The sequence below is a fragment of the Canis lupus genome, chromosome 30 (genome assembly GCF_011100685.1).
Source record: "Canis lupus familiaris isolate Mischka breed German Shepherd chromosome 30, alternate assembly UU_Cfam_GSD_1.0, whole genome shotgun sequence".
In the NCBI taxonomy this organism is placed as follows: Eukaryota; Metazoa; Chordata; class Mammalia; order Carnivora; family Canidae; genus Canis; species Canis lupus.
This window is the reverse complement of record NC_049251.1, coordinates 22,682,288-22,709,860: the sequence shown is the minus strand read 5'-3', so window position 1 is coordinate 22,709,860 and position 27,573 is coordinate 22,682,288. Positions and strand designations below refer to the sequence as shown.

The following is a 27,573-nucleotide window of genomic DNA, read 5'->3' as shown; positions in this document are numbered from 1 at the left end:
ATTTGGTGCAACAGGTCACTCTAATAATAAAACTGCTCAAGAGATGCAAATTTAGTGTCCACATCACATGAAAAACTAGGTTTAAAAATCACATTGAAAAAGACTGAAAATGAATGCTATGCTATAACTTACTATGTTAAAAATCTGAAATCAAATTTAATAAATGAAAAATTATAGCTATAATCATGTTGGAGAAACTCTACATAAACAATTAAATACAGGCACTGTCATATACAATGTCACCTTGTATTCTGTAGGAACATTTACTGTTTAACAATGTGTGGTTAAAACAGCCAATTCAGCACTAATTATTATGGAATTTATCGGTGGATGTTTATAGTATTTCCAAATAATAACTAGAGAAAGTCTATTTCTTTGTAAGACATATATCATTTATTGATACAAATGAGAACATGAGTCTTTTCATACTTTACCAGCTTTACTTGTTACTTCAATTTTCTTATCTGTAAAACTTAAAATTTAAAACTTGTCCATCTTATTTACTATACAAAAAAAAAAAAGGTGGCAAAGTGCAGCATTCCAATCTTACACAAATAATGGATCAAATTCAGGATTTTTCAGAGGAGTCCACTTTTAAGAAGGCTGATGTAAAGTATACTATTTTACAAACTGCAAAAATGAGACTTAAACAAGCATGATATTTTCCTAGGTCATAAATTATATGCCATTGTAAGACATAGCTGTTTAATAAATAATGAAATTCATTTTTTAATTAGGGCTGGGCATCTTATAATTTATATTCTAGGAGGCTGCAAAGCTAAAAGAGCAACTTTATAAGTAGCATGTGGAAAAATTTTATACAATAAAAAGGGCAAAAAGCATTCATTACCATCTAAGTCTCTACGCCAAGAGGCAGCCTATACTTCCTTAAAACAAAAGTGCCAAAGATAAACAACATCTGGCACACTCTATACTTAAAAAACTTAGAAGAAAATTTTTGTGAGGCTTTTTTAGAACCCAACTCTTCACAACTAATAAATATAGTATCTTTTGAATAAAAGCCACACTCTATTAGACCAGGAGAACTGCTCCTATCAGTTTGGAGCTCATCAATCTATTTTGGATTAATTACTAGCAGACGATGTTGCTATTTAGTTTCGGGGCAGTTTATACTTCCTATGTGAATAGAAATGTTTCTTTTCTTTTTTTTTAATTAGAGAGAAGGGGAGAGGGGCAGAGGGAAAAGGAGAGAGAATTGTAAGCGGGCTCCATGCCCTGCGAGGAGCATGACACAGGGTTCAATTTTACAACCCTGAGATCATGACCTGTACTGCAATCAAGAGTTAGCTGCTTAACTGACTGAACCACTTTTATATTTTTATCTCATCATTTGGCTGCCACTACACAATTACCTACATCATGTTGTATTCAAAATCATGAATTGAGATTCATAGTTCACTTTTGAGGGGTTGCAAAATCTAATAGTTAAGAGAGTAAGATGGCTGGATTCAAATTTCAGCTCCTAATTTCAGCAGTTCCAAATAACAGCAGCTATGTGAACCTGGGCAAGTTACTTTTAACCTCTGAGCTTCAGTTACCTAAGATGTAAAAAGGGGTTAATATCTCTTAGAGTTATTGAAATAAAGATAATACATGAAAAATGTTCGGGGCAGTGCCTGACAGAGAGTGACAATAAATTCTAGCCATTATTACTATGTTTATATTAAATTCTGTGGCAAAATATTATAGATAGCTTGATACTGTTTTGTAGAATGCTGATTTCATGAAGTATCTAAGCAGCTTAAGATACTGAGGTGGGTATAGATAATCTCCAAAGTCCTTTCGACTCTGAGATTTTATGAATAACTGCAACGCCAAGGAAGAGTGGCTGACTGAGAAATAACAATGAAGAATGGAATAATAGGGGCACTTGAGGCTCAGTCAGTTAGGCGTCTGCCTTTGGTTCAGGTCATGATCTCAGGGTCCTGGGATCCAGCCCTGTGTTGGGCTCTCTGGTCGGGAGGAAACCTTTTTCTCCCTCTCCCACTCCCCTTGCTTGTGTTCTCTCTCTGCCAAATAAATAAATAAAATCTTAAAAAAAAAAGAGAATGGAATAATAATCTACTAAGTGGTATTCAAATAGGAAATGAGTAGGCGTGCCTGGGTACCAAGCCTTGGCTAAGTTGCTTAGCTTCCTCGGTCTTGATTCCTCATCTGTAACAGGAGGTTAATATTACAACATCACAACATTTTTGTGAAGATATATACTTGGCATGGAGGAGATAACAGTATCTATCACTACCATAATCAAAATGAAAATGAAGAAAATAGAAGTTTTCATTTCTGGAAAACTTGAGTTTTTATACCCCCACCCCAATTCCTAGTGAATCAACAGTTTATTTTCTCCCTGAACTTTTAGTAACAGTATATTGGTCCATATTAGCATCTTATGTCATGGTATGTGCTCACATAGATACTAACAACATATTTCTCTAGGGTGAACTGATACATCTAGCCTCAAATGAATGTTCCTACTCTAACTCATGTGGTGGGAAATAAAGGTGAAGATGGAGAAAAGATGCTTTACAATTTATCATTTCTTTCTTTTTAAAATTTTGTTTATTTATTCATGAGAGACACAGAGATAGGCAGAGATATAGGCAGAGGGAGAAGCAAGCTCCCTGTGGGGAGCCCGATGTGGGACTGGATCCCAGGACCCCGGGATCATGCCCTGATCCACTGAGCCAACCAGGTGCCCACAATTTATCATTTAATATTAAACAGTATACTGTTCTAAACCATCTGGGCTTACTTTATTACACATACTAAATAACCTATAATGCTGAGAGGCGGGTACATTTAGTTAGAGCTCTCTATGCCAAACATGACCATCATTGCCCTTTTCTATACTCAAGCATACTCTAGGCCCAGGGATGAGGGCTACTTCACAAAAATCTAGGTGTGACAGAAGGTAGATCTATAAATTGGAGGCAGTCAACAAATATTTGTGGAATAGATAATTACGACATACTTTCTTTTAGTGGGCTATATTTATTTCAGAAACCGGCCTACCCTTGGTATAGACATCCTGTACCACTTCAATTTTCTTGTGTAAAGAATTCCTTGTTAGGGATCACCAAAAATTCTCACATTTAAATATTGTTGGATAAGGTGCTAGTGTGTACACCTGAGGCTTGCTGTAAGCAGCAATACAAAACAGACTAGCCTGGTGAGGCTATATATAAGGCATAAAAGAAGGAAGCTAAGGAAAATGAGGGTTCAAAACTTAATAGATACTGAATTTCTTTTTGAGGTGATGCTTTGGAACGAGAACAGAGATGATGGCTGCACAGCGTTGTGAATATATGAAATATCACTGAATTGCACATTTTATATGATTGATTTTACCTCAAATTTTAAAAAAAATGGGGCGTAGAAGAACAAATATACAAAGAACACTGGACACAGAGTCAGAAAATCTTAAATTTTATCTTTGGTAAGCCATCTACTAATTATAAGAATGTGTCCTCTTGACCCTCATTTTATGTTAAATCTAGTATTACATCTACTGACCAGCAGGGCTGTTGGACCAACAAGATGAGAAAGTATATAAAACCACATTGTAAACTGTTCAGCATTATATCAATCTTAGTAAAAAATAAGGTGTGAATATTACCACATGCTATTTTTATTATAATAGGAAAAATTAGTCCCATTTTCCACTATTTAGTTCCTCTTATGGTGACCAAACAAGACTATTAAAGTGATTGTTTATCAAATATCTGATACATTTTTATGCAGATAAGCTCTAATATCAATATCATACCTAAGAAACCAAATTTCTACTAAATAAGAGTGCAGCCAGAAGACTAAGAGGTTAAAAAAAAATCTGGAAGATAGGATTTGTTGTACAACACACTTACCAAGTGCTGCAGAGTCATGGAGTGGTCTTCTCCTGGAACTTGTGGCAGAGAATGAGTAGTATGGTGTTCCAGGTTTTCCTGAAGAAGACAGCTGTGCGGGGCTTCCAAGCCCTAAATCTTGTCTCAGGAGACTAGACTATAAAACAGAGCCAAGGAAACAAGTTATCTTCCCACTGATACTAATCCAAACCTGAAAATATCATCACTTCTTAATCAGATAGTTATTCAGAAGATGCTAGTACCTTCAATAATGTTTTGAATTCAGATTCATATAATTTTTTGAGTTCTATTACACCATTGGTTTAAACCTACATTTTCTTTTTTCCTATCTTCATGTTGCCTGCTTTCTAGTAATTGTTCGGATCTATACAACCTTAAGGTTAAAAGATACTTTAGTTACTATGTGGTTTTACCCTTTAGTCATCAAGAATATTTTTGAAAAACGGCCACCAAGTCTTTGCTTGAATGCTTTCATGACCATACAAGGCGGTCAATTCTGTTCTTTTTTCCTTTTCTTTTTTCTTTTAGGATAGCTTTATTTGGGACAGCCCTGGTGGCGCAGCGGTTTAGCGCCACCTGCAGCCCGGGGTGTGATCCTGGAGACCCAGGATTGAGTCCCGTGTCGGGCTCCTTGCATGGAGCCTGCCTCTCTCTCTATGAATAAATAAATAAAATCTTAAAAAAAAAAAAAAAAAAAGGATAGCTTTATTTATTTGAAGACTGCCAATATTGTCAAGACTAGCCATTCCTGTTTTCTTCAACTGTGTCTCATGGCACGGGTTTGAAAGTAATCCTCAGCATCTCTGACATAAAACCTCTAAAACCTCTGGATTTATTATCAGTTTGTCAAAGTGTCTTGTAAAATAGAATGGATGACAATGCCCCAGATGTGGCCTGATTAGTGCAGAGTCATTTTCAACACTGCACTTAAATAACCCATTTGTGCTAGCTCATATTAAGAGGTTAGGAGTGATTACATGCTGTTACTTTTTACTGCATATGTTGCTATTAAGTCCTGGCCCTCCAACAGTTTCCTTGTGTTTTTTTGGTCCCAAGTACAACAGTTAATATTTACCTGATAAAATTCATCTTGTTATATTTTATTCATTATAATCATTCATTTCTGCTTTTTTAAGATTCTGAGTCTGTCAACCAATGCATTTGCTAGCTTTTCTAGTATTGGGGCATAAAAAATGGTATTAAAAAACCCCAAAGACATTAGGATGACAAGGCTGAGGAGATCTCTATGGTATGCTACAATAACATAAGACTTTGTCAAGTGCTTCACTGAGATCCAGAGATTCAGCAGCCCTGACCTACTAAACCAGTGACCCTAAGATAAAGCTAATGAAGTCATTTTGGCAGATTTTGGAATGAATTTACCTACTCTGAATATTTTATATAATTTGGAACCGTATGTAATGACCTTTCACTTCGTATGTTTTCTGAAATACATCCATGCTGTAGTTTGTATCACTACTTCATTCCTTGTTAGGGCTGAGTAATATTCCATTGCATAGATATACTACAGCTTGTATATCCATTCATTCATTCATTCATTGATGGGACATTTTGGTTGTTTCTAGATTTGGACTGTTGTGAATAGTGTTGCTATGAACATTTGTGTATGGGTATTTGAGTATTTGTTTTGAATTCTTTTGAGGAATACTTAGGAGAATTGCTGGGTCATGTGGTGATTCTATGTTTAACTTTTTTTTTTTTAAGATTTTATTTATTCATGAGAGACACACACACACACACACACACACACAGAGAGAGAGAGAGAGAGAGAGAGAGAGAGAGAGAGAGAGAGAGGCAGAGATGCAGGCAGAGGGAGAAGGCTCCATGCAGGGAGCCCAATGTGGGACTTGATCCCAGGACTCCAGGATCACGCCCTGGGCCAAAGGCAGGTGCTAAACCGCTGAATGAACCACCCAGGGGTCCCTATGTTTAACTTTTTAAGGAACTTCCAAACTGTTTTCGTTTTTTTTTTTAATATCTATTTTTTATTTTTTAAAAGATTTTATTTATTCATTCATGAGAGACACACAGAGAGAGAGAGAGAGAGAAAGAGAGAGAGAGAGAGAGAGAGAGAGAGAGAGAGAGAGAGAGGCAGAGACACAGGCAGAGGGAGAAGCAGGCTCCATGCAGGGAGCCCGACGTGGGACTCGATCCTGGGTCTCCAGGATCACACCCTGGGCTGAAGGCAGCGCTAAACCGCTGAGCCACCTGGGCTGCCCTTAAGGAAATTCCAAACTGTTTTCGATAATGGCTGTGCCATTTTACATTCCCACCAGAAATGTATGAGGATTCTAATTATATCCTTATGAACACTTGTTACTTTTAATTTTTTTTTTTTTTAATTATAGGCATCCTTGTGGGTGTTAAGTATCTTACTGTGGTTTTGATTCACATTTCTCTAATGATTAATGATGCGGAGTATCTCTTCATGGGCTTGAAGGCCTTTTTGGTGTATCTTCTTTAGAAAAATATCAATTCAAGTACTTTGACCATTTTTGAATTGGGTTATGTTTCTACTGTTATATTGTAAGAATTTTAATACATCATGTTTTGAATACTAGACACTATCAGACATATGACTTGCCTGTCCCATTTTGTAGGCTGTCTTTTCACTTCTTAATGTTCTTGGATAAACACAAATTTTTAATTTTGATGAAGTCTAATTTACCGTATATTTTTCTTTTGTTGTGCTTTTGATGTCATATCTAAGAATCTACTCCCAAAGCCAAGGTAATGAAGATTTACTCTTATATCTTCTAAGAGTATACAGTTTTGGCTCTTACCTATATCATTGATGCACTGAGTTAATTTTTGTATATGGTAGAAGGTAGGGTCCAACTTTATTCTTTTGAATGTGGATATCCAGTTATGCTAGCACCATTTGTTGAAAAGAATAGTATCTTCTTATTCAGTGGTCTTGGCATCCTTTGTTGAAAATCAATTGCTTATGAATACTTGGGTTTATTTCTGGACTTTAATTCTATCCCTTTTGCCTATGTGTCTGCCTTATGCCAGTTCTATACTGTAGCTTTGTAGTAAAGTTTTGATATTGAAGAGTGTGTACTCCAATTTACTCTTCTTCGATATTGTTTTGGCTATGTGGGGTTCTTTGAAATTATACATAACTTTGAGAATCAGCTTTTCCATTTCTGTAAGAAGATACCATTGGAATTTTGATAGGGATTACACTGAATCTGTAGATTGCTTTCAGTAGTTTTGCTATCTTAAATATATTAAGTTTTCTGACTCCTAGAACACTGAATATTTTCCCACTTATTTAGGTCTTCTTTAATTTCTTTCAGCACGCTCTATAGTTTCTAGTATATGTTATATGTCTTACACTTTGTAGTTATATTCCAAGGTATTTTACTCTTTTGGATGCTAAATGGAGTTGGTGACTTATTTTTGGTTTGTTCATTATTAGTGTATAGAAATACAACTAGTTTTTGTGTATTAATTTTGAACTTGCAACTATGGTAAATTCATTTATTAGCTCATATAGTTTTATTGTGGATTCTGTATATGTAAGATCACACCATCTGCAAATAGGTAAAGTTTTAATTCTTTCGTTCCAATTTAGATGCCTTCATTTCTTTTTCTTGCCTACTTGCTCTGGTTAGAACTTATAGTAAAATATTTGGGGTGCCTGGGTGGCTCAGTTGGTTGAGTGTCTGACTCTTAATTTTGGCATAGGTCATGATCTCAGAGTTGTGAGGTCATGCCCCATGTCATACTCCAAGCTGGGCATGGAGCCTGCTTAAGAGTCTTCCTGTCTGCTCCTCCCCCACTGCTCATGTTCTCTTAAAAAAAAAAAACAAAAAACAAACAGAAAAACTCGTAAAATGTTCAATGTTAAGTGGTGAAAGTAGACATCCTTGTCTTGTTCTCACTTTTTTTTTTTTAAGTAATCTCTATGCCCAACATAGGGCTCAAAGTCCCAATTCTGAGAAAAAGAGTCACATGTTCTGACTGAGATAGCCAGATGCGCACCATTTCATTCTCAATCTTAGTGGGTAAGGCTTTCATTGTTTTAGCATTGTGCATGACATCAGACATTAGTTTTTCACAAATAACCTTTATCAAGTAGAAGAAGTTTCCTCCTTGTCCTAACTTGTGTTTTTATCATGAAAGGGTGTTGGATTTTTTCAGATGCTTTTTTTCTGCACTGATTAAGATGATCAGATGATTTTCTCCTTTTATTCTATAAATAAATTACAATGATCACTTCTCTTATGTTGAACTACCCTTGTACTCTTGAGATAAAACCTACTTGGTCATGCTGTATATTCCTTTTTATAAACTGCCGGATTTAGCTTGCTACTATTTTGTAAAGGATTTTTACATTAACATACAAAAAGAGAAAAAAAAATACATACAAAAAAGATATAGATCTGTAGCTTCCTTTTTCCTGGGATATTGGGGTCTGGTTTGTATTCAGGGTAATGCTGGCCTCACAGAATGAATGTTGGAGAAGGAATGGTGTTTAATTCTTCTTTAAATGACTCGTAGAATTCATTAGTGAAGTTATCTGTATCTAGACTTCTCTTTTTTGGAAGAGTTTTTATTACTGATTCAATCTCTTGTTTTAGCTGTTTAGATTTTTCTATCTCTTTTTTGAGTCAGTTTTCAGGGTGTGTATGTTTCTAGGACTTTCTCCATTTCACCTAAGTTGTCTAATTTGTTAGCATTCAATTATTCATAGCATTCCTTTATAATTTTTTTTTATCTTTGTAAGGTTGGTAAGTTATATTCCCTATTTTCATTTCTATTTTAGTGATTGGACTCCCTTTTTTTTTAGTCAATTTAGCTGAAGGTCAATTTTTGATCTTTTCAAAGAACCAACTTTTGATTTTGTTGATTCTATTGTTTTTTTCTATTCTCTATTTTTAAAAATTTCTGCTCTAATCTTTATTATTTCCTTCCTTCTGTTGGCTTTCAGTTTGGTCTGCTCTTCTTTTTTTAGGTCCTTATGGTACAAAGTTAGGCTACTGATTTGAGATCTTTTCTGATGCAGGCATTTACAACTTTAAATTTTCCTCTGATCACAGTTTTTACTGCATATAATGTTTTGCTATACTATCTTTTCATTTTCTTTTGATATTTCAGTTTTTTAAAAAGGGCCTATTCAACAATGCTGGAGCACATATGAAGTAATCAATGTACTAAACCAAAGATCATTATATCTTTCAGAAATGCTTATGATCATGAAAACTCATACTCATCAAAAGGTAAATTATTCTTTGAACAGAGTTGGTATCTTCCTTTATAAAGGAGAAAAGTGAGGAAAAGATGATTTCAAACACGAGTATATATATATAATATATATATATATATAAAGACTACACAGTACCAATTATTTAGTGTTTACTGCACAAATTCCAACAGATATGAAGTTCATCAGGTTGGAAAATGAAGGTGTGATTATTAGACACAAAGGAGAAGCAGTCCCCTTTAAGATAATAGTCTCCAGAAGAAATGTCAAAATTGAGAAAATATACGTAACACATATATTATTTCTATAACAAACCATTGGCATGGAATCTCCTGATTTTGTTATTTGTGTGAGTAGTGTGACCCAGGAATCATCAAGTCTTCTACATGACACTGAAATTTCCATTGTCACTCCTGCTTTGTCTTTCTTTTTTGCCCATGCTAGGCACACTCAACATACCTCAAATAGCAATCAGAATATGGTTCATAGTATGCTAGATGGAACCTATTACCAACATGTTTGAGGGCAGGAGTCATGTACCTTGAAATTTTTCCCTAAACATCACTAGTCTTTCACTAAGATGTTCCTTGCTCAGTGTAAAACTTATTTTCAGGATGCTGAAAATGCTTTGAGGCATCTGCTGTATTTCTTTCATTATGTGCATTTTCATGTAGAAGGCACAAAAGAAACTGACCATTTTACACATATATACAAACACCGACAGGAGAAGGGCATTCATAGGTCTCTTAACAGTGCTCCTTACAACATTTCCCCAGCACATAAATTCTCATGGGCAAATAAGATGATGATTTACATTAGAAGTCAACAACCAAGACCTGTGGGTTAACTGGGCCCGTTTCTGAAAATACTTTTATTGGAACATAGTCTCACTCATTCATTTATGTATTGGCTATGACTGTTTTCATGCTACAGTAAGAGGTGAGTAGTTGGCAATGGAGAATGTAAGGTGAGCAAAGCTTAAATATTTACTATGTAGCCCCTTTTGGAAAATGTTTATTAACTCCTCTTATATAATGTTTTGGTGGAGGGACAAAGGACTAAGTTTGCAGAATGGTGAAGTTTGCAGAATGGTGAATAATAATATGCACAATAAAGACAGAAAAAACTTTCAGATGAGTAAAATGTAGCCAGTGAATTATTTCTTCAAAGAAGTAAAATATAATAAAGACTAATAGAGGCATAAAATAATCTAAATGGTGAATAGGAATATACATTCTTATATTCTTTTTTTTAATACAAGGTTAATATTTTTTATTAAGAAGTCACTACAAGGGCAGCCCAGGTGGCTCAGCGGTTTAGTGCTGCCTTTGGCCCGGGGCCTGATCCTGGGGACCCAGGATTGAGTCCCATGTTGGGCTTCCTGCATGGAGCCTGTTTCCCCCCTGCCTGTGTCTCTGCCTCTCTCTCTCTCTTTCTCTCTCTCTCTCTCTGTCTCTCATGGATAAATAAATAAAATCTTTAAAAAAAAAGTCACTTCAAGCTTTGGCTAGGAAGGAGACTTGAAGGAATGAGGACAACTGGAAGAACATTCCACATTATCATCTGTTATCTGTGTTTTCCCAGTATAGGCATAGTCAAGGAATGCCTTCACCGCTTTGGAGGACAGACTGGTGATGGTGATGCTCACACCGTCTCTCTCTCTCATGTTTACCTCAAACATAGCCCTGAAAAAGTCACTGCACGCTGCTAAGACACAGCGATGACATGGGATTGTTTCATCTTTCATGATGATTTCGAAATTGTAAGAGACATTTTGTTCTCTAAAATTCTGCAGTATGCTTTAGATTTTCTGTCCATGATCTTCGGACACAAAGAAGTTGTTTTTCTTCCAGGATTGAAGTCCATTACGTGAGTTTTGTTGATTGAAATGATATGAATTATCCATAGCCAATTCCTTTTGTTCTTAGAACTGCAATTGCCACATTCTTATATTCTTAAGAGTAAGCAGAATGTCTATAAAAACATTGATGTCCTACAAACAGCGTGGGCTTTGGAATTAGCTACCCTTAGTTCAAATCCCAACTGTATGATCCTGGGCAAATTTTCTAACATTAGTGCATTATTTTCCTTTTGTATAAAGGACATATTACTAATTCACTCAAAGGGTTACTAGAAGTAAATAAGGGTTAAGTACAAGTGAGTTTCACAGTTTTAGGCCCCAGTGAAAATAAAAAACTCAATTTCATTTTTTTCTTTCCCCATAGACCAGCATATTGTAAGGATCACAAAGAATGAAAAACGAGGTGAATGACATTTTATACTGTTTCCTGGGCACAAACTCTATCCTAAGTCAGGAAACCCTGTCTGCCCTGAATCTAAGCTGGCTGAGTTACAACTCCCAATGGCTATGGTAAGAAAGGATGTTGGAAATCAGAAAGAGAATGGACAGGTCCCTAGAGAGAGAGGGTTGACAATTAGAGGCTAAATCCAAAGAGAAGTGTGACAGATTCAAAACTGCATCAATCTAGATCAAGAATAAATAGAAAAATGGCAACTTATTCTGAAAATGATTCAGCAGATGTGTGTTTATTTTTGTGTATAAAACTCATACACAGAGTGAAAGAAAAGGAATATGTATGCACAAATGTGGTGAAATATTGATGATACTTCATTAAGAGCATACGGACGTTCACTGTATTTTTCTTGTACCTTTTCTATGGGTTTCTAAGTTTTCAAAATAAAAAGTTGGAGAAAATCAGAATAAATATCAAGAATCGACTAGCATATTTACAAATGTACCATCTCAGTGAATATTTACTGCAATCTTATTATTATACAAATTATGTTATAAAGATAACAAGTAGTAGAATACTAATTTGAATCTAGGTCTGTTTAAGAGGCTCTTTCTTCAATATAAAGAAGACTTCTATGATAGTCCAGGAACCTAGTTACCATTTATAAGACTGTTAACTTTAAAAAATAGAAGTGACCTATAAATGACTTTGTAGATTACAACCCTAAAGCTGTATTATCTATAGAATACATACTGGTAGGTTTTGCATATATGCATGAAATAAAGGAAGAAAAAGAACAAATGTTTTTAGGAGAAAGTTTATTTGTTATCAATTTTAGTGTTGGTAAACACCACTGATATCTACTTACTATAGATAAATATGGAGATATGATTAGGAAACATTCTGTATTCTTGTTTAGTGAATATTAATGGCAAGAACCCCCACAGAAGATGTTCTTCACTTAGCTGTCCTACTCATAGAAATAACCACGTCTCCCTCTTAGGTTTGCATGATGATTTATATGAGTAGGGAAAGCATATGTAGAAGAAATTGTTTCTTTTTAAGAACACATCTTAACTCCATTAACTAAAATGAATTGTTCAGTACTATAAGAAGCACTAAAGAAGTTTAAGACAATGTTTTCTCCACTAGGACTTGATAATCTAGGAAATAATACCCATCAAACTAATGGAAAATGGCTTAAAAAAATTAAGGTCTAAACTATATGAAGCCTATTTTGATATTCTACCACTAATAAAGTCATGTATTTTTTCTTTTATTTGATTCTTTAAACATTTTGGTAACACTAAAGCACATATAATAAACTATTTAATTTTTTCCCCTAAAATAAAATTACACATCAGCTCATATTATTGATTTTCCTGCCTGCTTAAAAACAAATGAGAAGCATTATTGATTACCACTGATCTTGTCCTGGAGGTATCTCAGGCAAAAAGAATACACAATCCCAGAGGATATGGCACTAGGCAAAGCAGTTTTATTCTGCCGAGCTGTCTTATTCAAGGCAGAATTAGTTTTCTGAAATGACAGAGCACTAAATTTCTTAATAAGGCTTAGAAAAGAATCTTTTTAGTGGTCCTCTAGAACCTCAACTGAGAAAAGTGTATCTATTTTTTTTTTTTTAAATTTTTATTTATTTATGATAGTTACACAGAGAGAGAGAGAGGCAGAGACACAGGCAGAAGACGAAGCAGGCTCCATGCACCGGGAGCCCGATGTGGGATTCGATCCCAGGTCTCCAGGATCGTGCCCTGGGCCAAAGGCAGGCGCCAAACCGCTGCGCCACCTAGGGATCCCGAGAAAAGTGTATCTAATTACTGAAGAATAATCGATGAAAGTTCATCCCCGGAACACTAATATAATCTAGATTATCATAATGAAAACTTTACAGTAAGTTCATTTTATTTTTTATATATACTTATTATTCTAAAAATTGCACTTTAAATTTCGTTTGGAGGGAGAATGAACCACTGGGTGGCTCAGTGGTTGAGCCCCTGCCTTTGGCCCAGGGCGTGATCCTGGAGTCCCAGGATCGAGTCCCACATTGGGCTCCCTGCATGGAGCCTGCTTCTCTCTATGCCTATGTCTCTGTGTCTCTCATGAATAAATAGAAAAATCTTTAAATAAATAAATAAATAAATAAATAATTTTGTATGCAAACCTTTAGCATATAAATAAAAATCCTCATTTTGTATGGAATTTTAGTAGTCTATGTGATATATATATATAAACATATATATATGTCTATGTGATATATATATAAAACATATATATATATAAAAACATATATATATATGTTTTTTCAGTTCTCTCTCCCTGTTCAAGTGCTTGAGAAACCCTGATTCTAAAATGTGAACTTGAAAACTTCAATTAAGTCTTCGTGGTAATACTGACTAAAAAGTAAAGGAGAGGAATAAGTAGTGAGCTTGCCCAACATCATTTATTAATGTAACTTCTTAAGTATCTTGGAAGGTACTCTAAATGTGAAATAGGAAGTGCAGATGAATCCTGTTATACAGGATATAAGAATGGTGGGGCTCAGTAGCCGAGGGGGATTCAGAGCCACACTGCAGTAATTTGGATATTCTTAGTACCCTTAAAATGGAAAGTGTCTGAAATCTTGATAAACATAAGCATGCTTCCTCAGAACTGCTTTACCATCAAGTGGCTTGGCCCAAACACAGTACTAGATGTACTTCGATATCCATCATAACTTAGGATTAAGTAAGGACCTAATTAACCCTTCTGTCAAAAATGATTAGTGTCATTTTATGAGCACTAATGTATCACTGATTTGTTTTCTAGAAAAATAAGATGCAAAGTATCTAGTGTTATAGTCACACATTGCAAAAAATTTAAAATATTTAATATGGACTCATGGAACCTCTGCTGTGTACTTTCTACATGATTCTTTAATTTTCATGCCTGTGTTATAGCCTTGAAACAATATGCAGTTTTAATATATAAAGGCAAGCAGCTGTTCCCAGATCTGTCTTTTTGAAAGGGGAGTGTACTAATTAAAAATGTAAAAAGGTATAAAACATGATAAAATCATGATAAAATAGAAAATGCCTAAAATATTTTTTTCAGTTGAGTTCTTTATACTGTACCATGTTTCTTTTGTCAATGACGGATGAAGAAACAAAACTGTTCCAAGAGCAAAATTAGTATAGTACTGCCAGATTTGTAACTTTTTTTTTTTTTTTTTTTTTTACTTGAGAAACATCACAGTACAGTTTAGCTGTAAGTCCACTTAAAGTTTCAGAGATTATGACAGGGAAACTGGAGAGTGACAAAGAAGCCTCTTACAATCAAATAAAAAACTCAAGAGAATAAAGAGGAACTTGGCAAAAATATAAATGGAGGGTTTTAATACTGTATCAGTCTTCTGTTAATTTTTTACAAATAATTAAAAAATAGACTAATAAAATCTGAATTTGGAAAACACTGATGTTTGTGAAATAATTGTATTATGATGCAAATTTATTTACATTGAAATTCCAGGGATATGGTAGCAATTATCAGCATGTTCTTAAAGAATTCTATCCTGAGAATCTCATTAGATAGTGATGCAAACTACAGTTGTTATCATTCTGAGAACAAAGGGATCTTGAATGAGTAATCAATAGCAACTGGCAGAAAATGAGACATTAATTATGATCCTCTCTAGTGTTTTGTCTAAGGCAAGATTTCATTAAATGCTTTGTGCAACCTGAATAGTTCCAAGTCATTATAAACACTTTGGACAATACATTAATTGAGGGGGAGGGGGATTGTACAGAGAAACAAAGTAAAAGAAAACCTGAGATGTTTCTATTCCTTTCCCCAGGTCAATAAAAACACACCAACCACGGGTATCCAACTGTTATGCTTGTTCTTTTACAAGCCCCAAATCTTATAATCTCAACATGGTCTCTTGAAAATTTAATTATCATTTTCTACACTTAAAAGTGTCAGGCAGGTTTGAGAAGATAATGACAGTCATCCATCAAATGCATGCTGCCAACGCAATCAGCCCAATCTTTAAGAAAAGAAACTACCTATGTACTATTAAATTAGTAAAACACGGTAATCTTAGCAGTTTAGATTTCCCAATCTTTAATCATCAGTAGCAGAGGGAAATTTTACCATCTTAATATTTCATTTTCACTAATTTTTCTCTGAACTTTTTTTCTCAATCCTACACCAGCCAATGAAAAGATATTGAGTAGGGCAGCCCTGGTGGCGCAGCAGTTTGGCGCCGCCTGCAGCCTGGGGTGTGATCCTGGAGATCTGGGATCCAGTCCCACGCCGGGATCCCTGCATGGAGCCTGCTTCTCCCTCTGCCTGTGTCTCTGCCTCTCTCTGTGTGTCTATGAATAAATAAATAAAATCTTAAAAAACAAACAAACAATAAATTGTTCTTGGTCTCTGACACATGAACCTCATCTTTAAAAAGAAAAGATATTAAAAAAAAGAAAAGATATTGAGTAGGGAGGTATGGGATATAGATTAACAAAAGAAGATTTTTTGGGAATAAAAAGAAAAACTATGACAAAAACCATTAAAAACAATTTTAATATATTCAGTATATAAATAATTGCATAATTGCAAATATGCAATGAGAATGACTTTTTTTTAGGTTTTTATAGGTTTCCATAAAGAGAGTCCCTACTTCTAAAATGCTATAAGGGATTTCTTGAAAGCAAACTTTTTCTGAGGTCAGTAGTGAGCATACTCTACACCCATCTTCTTCCTAGTGAGCAGTGTTTCTGCATGTCTTAGGTTAGAAACTTCCTTGATACAGTCCTCTGAAAGTCTTCCTGCAAAGCTACCAGTGTGCCTTTGAACCCTTTCTTTGTAAATAAAAAGAAGCTTGCTATGTGAGGTGCTAATCAACATTCGAAGAACAGGAGTTAAAGAAACGTCATTTCTCTTTTGCTTTTGTGAAAATGGTATTATGTAGTCCTAAGATTTTCAGGAGAGTTCTGATAACTAAAAGCCACTATTTTTACCTTTAATGCTAGCTTTCACATCTTGTAAACTATCCCCTCCTCTTCCCAATTCCTTGCATTTTAAAAAATACAATTAAGAAGAACATAAAACACAATACAGTAGTAGGTACATAGTTGGGTATGCAATGCTTTTTGAACTGACATTCCATACTGGAACATCTTCTAAAAGTTAAGCTTTTTATTTTGGGAATTTTCAAAAACAAACAAAAATTAAAAACAAAACACCCTGTATAATAAACCTTCCTATACCTTTCATCCAGCCTTTTTTTTTTTTTTTTAAGATTTTATTTATTTGAGAGAGTATGCATGAGAGAGAGCAGAAGCACAAGCCCGAGGAAGAGGAGCAGGCTCCCCGCTGAAGAGGGAGCCTAATGCCCAAAGTGGGGCTTGGTCCCAAGACCCTGGGATCATGACCTGAACCTAAGGCAGACCCTTACCAACTGAGCCACCCAGGAACCTTCCTATCATCTAGCTTTAATAACTGTCGGCATTCTGCTGCTCCTGCCTTATTTATTCTATCATCTCTCAGTTCTTGGTATAGCTCCACAACTGACAACAATATCTTATAATCATATAATGACCAGTCTGTTGTCATCTCCTTTTTCTTTTTTCCTGAGATGGTGTCTAATCTCTAGCCTTATTTAATATACATTTTTCCCCCCGAGATACGTTTCCAGAAGAATAAATTGACTTTTAAACAATGTTCCCAAAGAGCACTGAGCACCACCAAAAGTATACTTAGCAAGTTTTATGGAGAGAACAGAAACAATGAAGTTTTTTTCCTGCCAAGTAACCTCTGCATCATCAGACTCTCTCTGGCCTTTTAACAGAAGTAGGAAATTATACTTGCCTACTGCTTGATACTTTAAGATGAGACTTTCCTTCCACAAAATAATTTTACCTATGTCCCAAACTCAGAAGCTCACTCTGCAGGTAGCTGATGCTTCCCTGGTTATATTTTCCTTCCTAGATCACAGAATTCAGATTCATACATTTTTTGAATACCCACGGATTACTAGTACGCACAGCCCACTTTTTGAGTGAATCATCTCTTGGAGAGCTTCAACACTGATCCATAGTCACTTTTATTTATTTTATTTTAATTTTTAAAATATTTTATTTATTTATTCATGAGAGACAGAGAGAGAGAGAGAGAGACAGAGAGAGAGACAGAGACAGGCAGAGGAAGAAGCAGACTCCATGCAGGGAGCCTGACGTGGGACTTGATTCTGGGACTCCAGGATCATGCCCTGGGCTGAAGGCAGGTGCCAAACCACTGAGCCACTCAGGTATCCCCATAGCCACTTTTATGTCTTTTTTAACATTTCTGACTCCCAACAATCCTCCCATCACCATCAACTAATTTATTGCCAAAAGGATGCTCTGAGTACTGCAAACCACTTGACTTCTGCCAATTTTTAAGTTCAATATTCAACTCTGACATGACCTATTCGTACAGCGCCATCACTCCTTTACTACTTACTGCCGCTTGTTCTTTTGTCTCAAGATATTCAGTATCTTGACCTTTTTATTTTTTTCCAGTCCCAAAGTTTCATCATGGCTTTATTTCCTTCCTTTGAAAATTAGCCTACACAGTCTATTACTTTAACTATCATCTCATCACTGCTTCAATTCTTCTATCCTTAGCCATTTACCAGCTATGAAACATTGGATAAATTCTATAATCTCTGAGGCACAACTCAAGTTCCTTAGTTGTTAAATGGAGAAATAATAACTGCAACAGCAGCAACAACACTTCTGTCATATGCAAGGATCGTATGAAATGTCTGTAAGGTGCTTGGCACAAGGCCTGGCAATAGTAAATGTATGATATATGCTAGCTCTCACGTTTAGGCACATTTTGTTTTACTACCCTTTGCAGATACTGCATGGTTTATAAATTGCAGGTTCGTGGCCACTTCTGGTCAAGCAAGTCCATGGCGCTATTTTTCCAACAGCATTTGCTAACTTTGTGTCTCTGTGTCACATTTTGCTAATTCTCTCAATACTTCAAACTTTTTTATTATTACTATATTTGTTATGATGATTTGTGATCAGTGATCTTTGATGTTATTATTGTAATTGTTTTTGGGCACTATGAATAACTCTATACCCATATAAGATGGTGAATTTATTCAATAAAAGTGTGTGTTTTAACTGCTCCACTGACCAGTTGTTCCCCATCTCTCTTCCTAGCCTTGAGCCTCCTTATTTCCTGACACACAACAGTGTTCAAATTCGGCCAATTAATAACCCAGCAATGGCCTCTAAATGTTCAGGTGAAAGGAAGAATATAACTCTCACTTCAAATCAAAAGCTAGAAATGATTAAGCTTTTAGTGAGGAGGGCATGTCAAATATGGAGATAGGATAAAAGCTAATCCACTTACACCCGTTATCCAAGCCAACGAATACAAAGGAAAAGTTCTTGAAAGAAATTAAGAATGCTATCCCAGTGAACACATGAATGGTAAGAAAGCCAAACAGTCTGAATTATGGAGAAAGTTTTAGTGATCTGGATATAAGATCAAACTAGTTACAAAATTCCCTTAAGCCAAAGCTGAATCCAGAGCAAGGCCCTACCTCTCCTCAATTCTATGAAGGCCAAGAGAGTTGAGGAAGCTGCAGAAGTATGAAGTTAGAGAAGTCAGCTCATAAAGTTTAAGCAAATAAGCCTTCTCTGTAACATAAAAGTACAAGGTGAAGCAGCAAGTGCTGACATGGAAGCTGTAGAAAGTTATCCAGAAGATTTAGCTAAGATAACAAAGGTAGCTATACTGAACAACAGATTTTCAATGTAAATGAAATAGCCTTCTTTTAGAAGTTGAACCATCTAGGACTTTCATAGCTGGAGAGGAGAAGTCAATGCCTGACTTCTAAGGCTGACTCTCTTGTTAGGGGCTAATGCAGCTGGTGACTTGAAGTTGAAGGCAATGCTCATTGACCATGATGAAAATCCTAGGGCCCTTAAGAATCATGCTAAATACACATGGCTTGTGCTCTCTGTCAATGGAACAAAGCACATCTGTTTATATAGTTTACATGCTGACATAGTTCACTGAATACTTTGAGCCTGTTGTTGAAACCTATTGCTTAGAAAAAAAGAATTCTGTCAAAATATTATTGCTGACAGTGAACCTGGTCATCTAAGAGAGCTGATGGAGAAGTATAATGAGATTAGTGTTGTTTTCATGCCTGCTCACAGAATATCCATTCTGTCGCCCATAGATCAAAGAGTAATTTTGACTTTCAAGTCCTATTATTAAAGAAATACATAAGGCTAGATCTGCCTTAGAGAGCAACTCCTTTGATGGACCTGTGCAAAGTCAGCTGAAAACCTGGAAAGGATTCATCATCTTACAGGCTATTAAGAACATTTGTGATTCATAGGAAGAGGTCAAATCATCAAAATGAACAGGAGTTTGGAAGAAGTTGATTTCAACCCTAATGGATGACTTGTAGGTGTTCAAGACTTCAGTGGAGTAAGTGCAGACATGGTAGAAGGAACAGGGAAATGGAATTAGAGGCTGAAGATGCAAATGAATTACTGCAATCTTATAAAACTTTAACATGAGGAATTGCTTCTAATTGATAAAGAAAGTGGTTTCTTGAGGTAGAATTTACTTCTGGTAAAGATACCGTGAAGATTGTTGACATGACAACAAAGAATTTTTTTTTAAGATTTTATTTATTTATTCATGAGAGACACACACAGAGAGAGGCAGAGACACAGCCAGAGGGAGAAGCAGGCTCCATGCAGGAAGGCTGATGTGGGACTCGATCCCGGGACTCCAGGATCACGCCCTGAGCTGAAGGCAGGTGGTATATCACTGAGCCATCCAGAGATCCCCCGACAACAAAGGATTTATATATAACAATAAAGTTAGTTGAGAGAATTGATTCCAATTCTGAAAGGTCTATGGTGGGTAAAATGTTATCAAACAGGATCGTGTGCTACAGAGAAATTGTTTATGAAAGGAAGAGGCCATCGGTGGAGCAAATTTCATTGTTGTCTTATTTGAAGAAATTGCTACAGCTACCCCAACTTCAGTAACCACCACCCTGATAAGTGAGTGGCTATCAACAGTGAGGCAAGACCCACTACCAGAAAAAATATGACTCAGATGACTTGAAAGCTCAGATGATGGCTAGCATTTTTAAGCAAAGAATGTTTATTTTTTATTGTTTTTAATGATTTAAAGATTTACTTATTTTACAGAGGAGGGTGGGGCAGAGGAGGGCAGAAAGAGTCTCAAGCAGATTCCATGTTGAGCAGAGTCCCGTGTGGGGTTCGATTCTGTGACCCCAAGATCACAACCTGAGTTAAAATCAAGAGTCTGATGTTATCGGCTGTGTCACCCAGGTGCCCAGGAATGAAGTTTTTTTTATAAAGATTTATTTATGTTGGGGATCCCTGGGTGGCGCAGCGGTTTGGCGCCTGCCTTTGGCCCAGGGCGCGATCCTGGAGACCCAGGATCGAATCCCACATCAGGCTCCCGGTGCATGGAGCCTGCTTCTCCCTCTGCCTGTGTCTCTGCCTCTCTCTCTCTCTCTCTCTCTCTCTGTGACTATCATAAATAAATAAAAATTAAAAAAAAAGATTTATTTATGTTAAGAGAGAGAGAACATGTGCTTGAGAGAGAGCACATGCATGAGAGAGAGTGAGGGGAGTGGCAGGGGAAGAGGAGAGACAGAATCTCAAGCAGACTCTCACAGAGCACAGAGCCTAACGTGGGTATCAAACGGACAACCCATGAGATCATGACCAGAGATGAAATCAAGAGTCTGACACTTAACAGACTAAGCTGCACAAGTGTTCCTGTAATAAAATATTTTTAAATTAAGATATGTACATTGGGGCAACCCGGGTGGCTCAGTGGTTTAGTGCCGCCTTTGGCCCAGGGCATTGATCTTGGAGACCCGGGATCAAGTCCCACATCGGGCTCCCTGCATGGAGTCTGCTTCTCCCTCTGCCTTGTATCTGCCTCTCTCTCTGTGTGTGTATCTCTCATGAATAAATAAATAAAATCTTAAAAAAAAAAAAAAAGGTATGTACATAGTTTATTTATTTATTTATTTTAGATCTTATTTATTTATTCATGAGAGACAGAGAGAGAGACAGAGACACAGGCAGAGGGAGAAGCAGGCTCCATGCACGGAGTCTGACATGGGACTCGATCCCAGGTCTCCAGGATCACACCCTGGGCTGAAGGCAGGCACTAAACCGCTGTGCCATAGTTCTTTTGGGCTATGGCTGCCCCATAGTTCTTTTAGATTTAATGCTATTTGTATACTTTAGCGGACTACAATATAGTGTAAACATATACATTGGGAAAGCAAAAAATTCATCTGACTCACTTCATTACACAACTCGCTTTATTGTAGTGTTCTGGAACTGAATCTGCAGTACTTCCAAGGTATATCTGTATTATCACTATTATCATTAACCTATCCAGTCAAACATTTGCTATCTATGCTTCTACATTTAGTCTGCTGAATAAAAGAAAGAAACCCCTGATTCTCTTTTAACGGTCAGAAACACATACCTGTTTAGGAAAAAACTGTTTGGATGGAAAATTATGCATTTTCTGGAGTAGGGTCAGTTCTGTAAAGGCCAGACAGAAAACACTCAAGTTCTGTGAACCATATTGTCTCTTTTGTAACAATTCGATTCCATCTTTGTAGCAAGAAAGAAGCCACAGTTAATATGTAAATGAATGGGAATGACTATGTTCTAATATAAACATTTACCAAAAAAAAGGGGTGGGAATATTTGGCTGATAGCCATAGTTCACTGACTCCTAATCTAGAGCACAACTGTCTAGGTTATCTGACTCTCATTCTATGGGAGCTATTTTACAACTTTATAAGTTGTAGGTAACTAATAGCAATGTAAACTAATTCTTATCTATAGACCTGCAAAACACATTCTTTTCAGTGAAGGGATGAACAACTGCTCTCCACTCTCAATATCTCCTACCACCTTGCTCCAAAGGAAAAAAAACAAACTTTGGTCTACATGTGAACATTAATTTCCATAACTTTTAAAATTTATTTTTATTTTTTAAAAAGATTTATTTACTTGAGAGAGAGAGAGCATGCGTGGGATGAACAACTGCTCTCCACTCTCAATACCTTCTACCATCTTGCTCTAAAGGAAAAAACAAACTTTGGTCTACACTTGAACATTAGTTTCCGTGAGTTTTAAAATTTATTTTTTATTTTTTAAAAGATTTGAGAGAGAGAGAACATGCGTGAAAGAGTGCAAAAGGGGGTGGGTTGGGGAGAGGGGGAAGCAGATTCCCTGCTGAGCAGGGAGCCTGACAAATTTGATCCCAGGACTCTGGTATCAGGACCTGAGAAAAAGGCAGATAGTTAACTGACTGAGCCACCCAGGCACCCCTTAAAATTTATTTTTAAATGTTTGCTATTGAAGTATAAGTTGACATATGATATACTACAGTTAAGGTATACAACATAGTGATTTGACTATTCTATATATTACTCAATGTTCACTATATAAGTATAGTTTTCATTTGTTACTATGTAATGTTATTACAATATTATTGACTGGAAATATTCCCTGTGCTGTACTTTTTATCTCCATGACATTTATTTATTTATTTAATTTTTTAAGATTTATTTATTTATTTAAGAGAGAGAGAGAGAGAGAGGCAGAGACAGAAGCAGGCTCCATGCCGGGAGCCCGATGCGGGACTCAATCCCAGGACTCCAGGATTGTGCACTGGGCCAAAGGCAGGCGCCAAAACCGCTGAGCCACTCAGGGATCCCCCCCATGACATTTATTTTTAACTGAAGTTTGCAATCTTAATTCACCCTTCATCTGTTTTACTCCCCCTCCCACCTCTGGCAACTGCCAGTTTGCTTTCTGTATTTATCTTTCTCTGTTTTTGTTTCCTTTTTAGCAATTTTCATAATTTTGATCTATGATTGTGTTTTTGGATTCTCCTTTGTACTGGTTCTGACATCTTAAAAATTTCTTCACTGATGAGATAAAATCTATAAACACATTCACTTTTTATCTGTAGGAGAGTCATAACTTTATGTATTTTAATATATTTATCTTTTAACATATGCAGTATGCTGTTGTTATAGCCTAATTACTAAGATCTGTCTAAACTATCCCAAAGTCTGCTTTTCATGTATAGTCTAGAGCAATTAGGGTCAATGGCTGTTTGTTGTATTTTCAGCAACTACTTCGTGCCTGACAAACAGAAGATTTCAATGAATACCTTTTGAATGTATTTTGAATCAATGAATAACTGAATGTGTATTCTGGGAATAGTAGCATTTTAGTTTGGTTTGAATGAAATATTTGCTTTGAAGGACAGTGTGAGGTGTTTGAATTTTAAGGATGTTGCTTAAATGCCTAACCAAAAAGTTTGTGTTTTGTCCTCTAAGGGTTTCAGACTGGACATACGACAGGATGAAAGATACAAGTGTTTCTCTTTTCTTTTCTTTTCTTTTCTTTCTTTCTTTCTTTTCTTTTTTCTTTCTTTCTTTCTTTTCTCTTTCTTTCTTCCTTCCTCTCTCTTTCGTTCTTTTTCCTTTCTTCCTTCCTTCCTTCCTTTCTTCCTTCCTCTCTTTCTTTCTTTCTCTTTCCCTTCCTCCCTCCCTCCCTTCCTTCCTCTCTCTTTCTTTTTAAGATTTTACCCATCAATTCATGAGAGTCAGAGAGAGTCAGAGAGAGAGAGAGAGAGAGACAGAGAGAGACAGGCAGAGGGAGAAGCAGGCTCCACGCAGGGAGCCCGACATGGGGCCTGATTCTGCGTCTCCAGGATCACACCTCGGGCCAAAGGTGGCGCTGAACTGCTAAGCCACCGGGGCTGCCCAATAACAGTGTTTCCTAGAAAAGTTAAGTTTTTGTTCCAAATATACAAGAGAATTTATAAACTGGACACAAGGAGACTATTTGGGATGACCTAATTGCTCTGTGGGAGAAAATTAAGGAAGAAGCTACAATATGTGTTCAATATTATAACTTATATTTATATTAGTTATATGTTCTCTTTCCCCAAGATGTATTCCTCTCAGTCAAATCTTACCCATTTTCCAAGATTTTAGGATTGTATATTTCCTTTGCAAAATTTTCTCTGTATCAAAATCACACTAATTTCACTCTCTTCTGAGTTCTAACTCACATCTGTGCCACTTCCTTGAGATTTACTACAGGTTATCTTATGATTTTCATTAATTTTCTCTGTGTGTCCAGAGCTAGTCTCCCCCCATCTAGAATGTAAGCTTCTTGAAGATTGATGCTAAATCTTTTATTCTGTTGCTGGCCCAGATCCTTATATATGGTAAAACAAGCAAATTCTTTTTGATTCCTTCTTTTAATCAAGTTCTACAGTGTGTGAAGCTCTTTGACATTTTTTACCCACTAAGAAGCAGCAGAGAAAAGATGAAGAAGCATTTAAATTTTAAATGTATTTGGTTTGCTTAAAATGGAAGTTGCAACAGATTTTTAAAAATTGGGAATGCAATAATTATTAAGGGCATAATAGTTCTTAGATAATAAGGGATTCTTATTAAAAACAAAATAAAAAACACTAAAAGTGCTAAAATCTGGCCAATGAAATGTTGAAATGCAATGAACACATAATGTTGTGGAATATGGATCTGTGTAAAACTCCCATTATTTGATTAGTTTTGAAATAAAGTAAATCACCTCAAAATACTTCTTAGGGAAGTTATTTTAAATGTATAGAAATTTATAAAAGAACTACCTCAAACCAAATGAAATCTAGAGATGAAACAATTAGGGTTACTGAATAGTTTAAAACACAGTAAACATTGTCTTAATAGCTTGATTTTATGAATAAAAGCAATGATAGGGTTCAGGATATACCACCCCCAAACATGGTACCTGGGCATAATTAAATATTTTAAGATGAGTCTGAAGAACTGCCAGGAGCAGGATGGTCATTCTAACTGCCTCCTCCCCAGCCCTTCTTCACTAAAACAGGCCATAACATGCTTATGTGAGAGGTGCCCTCCCTATGTCAGGAGGAAAGGAACATCCTTATCTCCAAAGACAAAGGGATGTCAAGAGGAATGCTAAGAAATAGGTCTTATTAAATTTTCCCTAATTCACTACAATTACCTCATACTCCTTAATCTATTCATGATTTTAACCATGATTCTGTTCTCTTCATCAAACTTAGCATAAATGTACATAAGTCTGTGTCTTTCAGACTCAAACAATGAAGGAAATGTCTTCATTTCCTTAAGAAGGCTCTCAGAAAAAATTATGTTAAATAAATTTGTATGATTTTCTCCTGTTAATCTGTCTTTGTCAGTTTGCTTTTCAGACCCAGCCAGGAACCTTAAAAGGGTTGAGGAAAACTTTTTTCCTCTATTAGCAGTAAGAATTTCTTATATTCTTATAGATATCTTAGGCTGGTAATTATTCCATAGGCCTCATCCTTTTGGGGGTTCTCTTACCAGCAGACCTGTTCTCACTCATGACTATTTTTCCTTTTTTTTAACACATAATTGATGATTTTTTTTTTAAAGATTTTATTTATTTGTTCATGAGAGACACACAGAGAGAGGCAGAGACACAGGCAGAGGGAGAAGCAGGATCCATGCAGGGAGCCTGATGTGGGACTCCATCCTGGATCTCCAGGATCACGCCCTGGGCTGAAGGCGGCGTTAAACCCATAGGCCACCCGGGCTGCCCCAGCCTGTAAATTCCTACACACACACACACACACACACACACACACACACACATCCTAGTGAGGTTATAATTAGGATTGCATTTATCTACAGATCAATTTGGGAAAAAATGACTTTTAAAAATATTGTCTTCCTATTCATAAAGGTGGTATATTCTCTGATTTGCTAGGGTGACTTTAAGTTTCCATAAGCAATGGTTGTAGTTAGCAGTTTTCGGTGCTGACATTTTACATGTCTTTTGTTAAAACTTATTCCTAAGTATTTCACATTTCTTGGATGTTACTGTAAATGGCATTTCTTTTCATTTCATTTTTTAAAAGCTAAGCTGTTATTTACATATAATAAAATGTTCAGATCTTAAGTGGACTACTCAATCAGTTTTGATGAATGCATATCAAGACAGACGTTTCTATTACTTCAGCAATGAGGTCCCTTTATAGAAGAATCCTCCTATTTGCAACCATTGATTCGATTTTTATCAACAAAGGATAGTTTTGCTTATTACAGACATTTATATAAATGGAGTCATACAGTATTTTTTAGATTTGGCCTGTTTTTAACCTAACATTACTGAGGTCATTAGATCATTCCATTTTATTGCTGAACAACATTCAGTGTATGAACATGATATAGGTCATTTATCCATTCTCCTGTTGATGAACATCTGGATTTCCAAGTTTTAGGCTATAGTGAGTAAAACTGTTACAAACATTTTTGAGGAGAAAGTTTTTTGTGAACAATGTTTTCATTTGAATTAAATACCTGAGAGTAAATTGCTGAGTCATGGGGCAGATACATGTTTAACTTTTAAGAAACTGCCAGTTTTCTAAAGTCATTATACCATTTTATAGTTCCGTTAGCAATGTATCATCTTTTTAATTTTAGCTGTTCTGGGTAGTTGTATACTAACATGTCACTCTGGTTTTAATTTTCATGTGCCTAACAGCTAATAATGTAGAACATTTTCCTTTTGTGCAGATTGCCCATTTGTATTTTTTTTTAGGAAAAATTTTTAAAAGTTTTATTTATTTATTCATAAGAGATACACAGAGAGAGAGAGGCAGAGACACAGGCAGAGGGAGAAGCAGGCTCCCCGCAAGGAGCCCAATGTGGGACTCCATCCCAGACCCTGGGATCATGCCCTGAGCCGAAGGCAGATGCTCAACCACTGAGCCACCAGGCGTCCCCTTTTTTAAGAATTAAAAAAAAACTTATTTATTTATGAGAGAGAGAGGGAAAGAGGAACGGAGGGAGAGGGAGAGAGAATCTGAAGCAGACTTTGCACTGAGGGCAGAGCCCCATGGGGGGCACAATCCTACAATGGCAAGATCATGACCTGAGCCAAAACCAAGCAGAAGCTTAATTGATTGAGCCACCCATGCCCCCTCATTTGTTTATCTTCTTATGTGAAGTGTCATTCAAGCGTTTTGCCTATTCATTCATTTTTTTAAGTAGGCTCCACATCTAGTGTGGAGCTCAATGAAG

At 36.1% G+C, this 27,573-nt stretch overlaps 1 protein-coding gene across 10 annotated transcripts in view; it reads right to left on the bottom strand.

The window, feature by feature from the left end:
• TCF12 (transcription factor 12) overlaps positions 1-27,573 on the bottom strand; it is a 374,750-nt gene that overhangs the window by 81,358 nt on the left and 265,819 nt on the right. For all 10 annotated transcript variants that reach the window (XM_038580520.1, XM_038580518.1, XM_038580521.1 and 7 more), the window contains one exon: positions 3,885-4,020. In XM_038580520.1, coding sequence (XP_038436448.1) covers positions 3,885-4,020 — 136 coding nt within the window. The remainder of the gene's footprint in view (positions 1-3,884; positions 4,021-27,573) is intronic.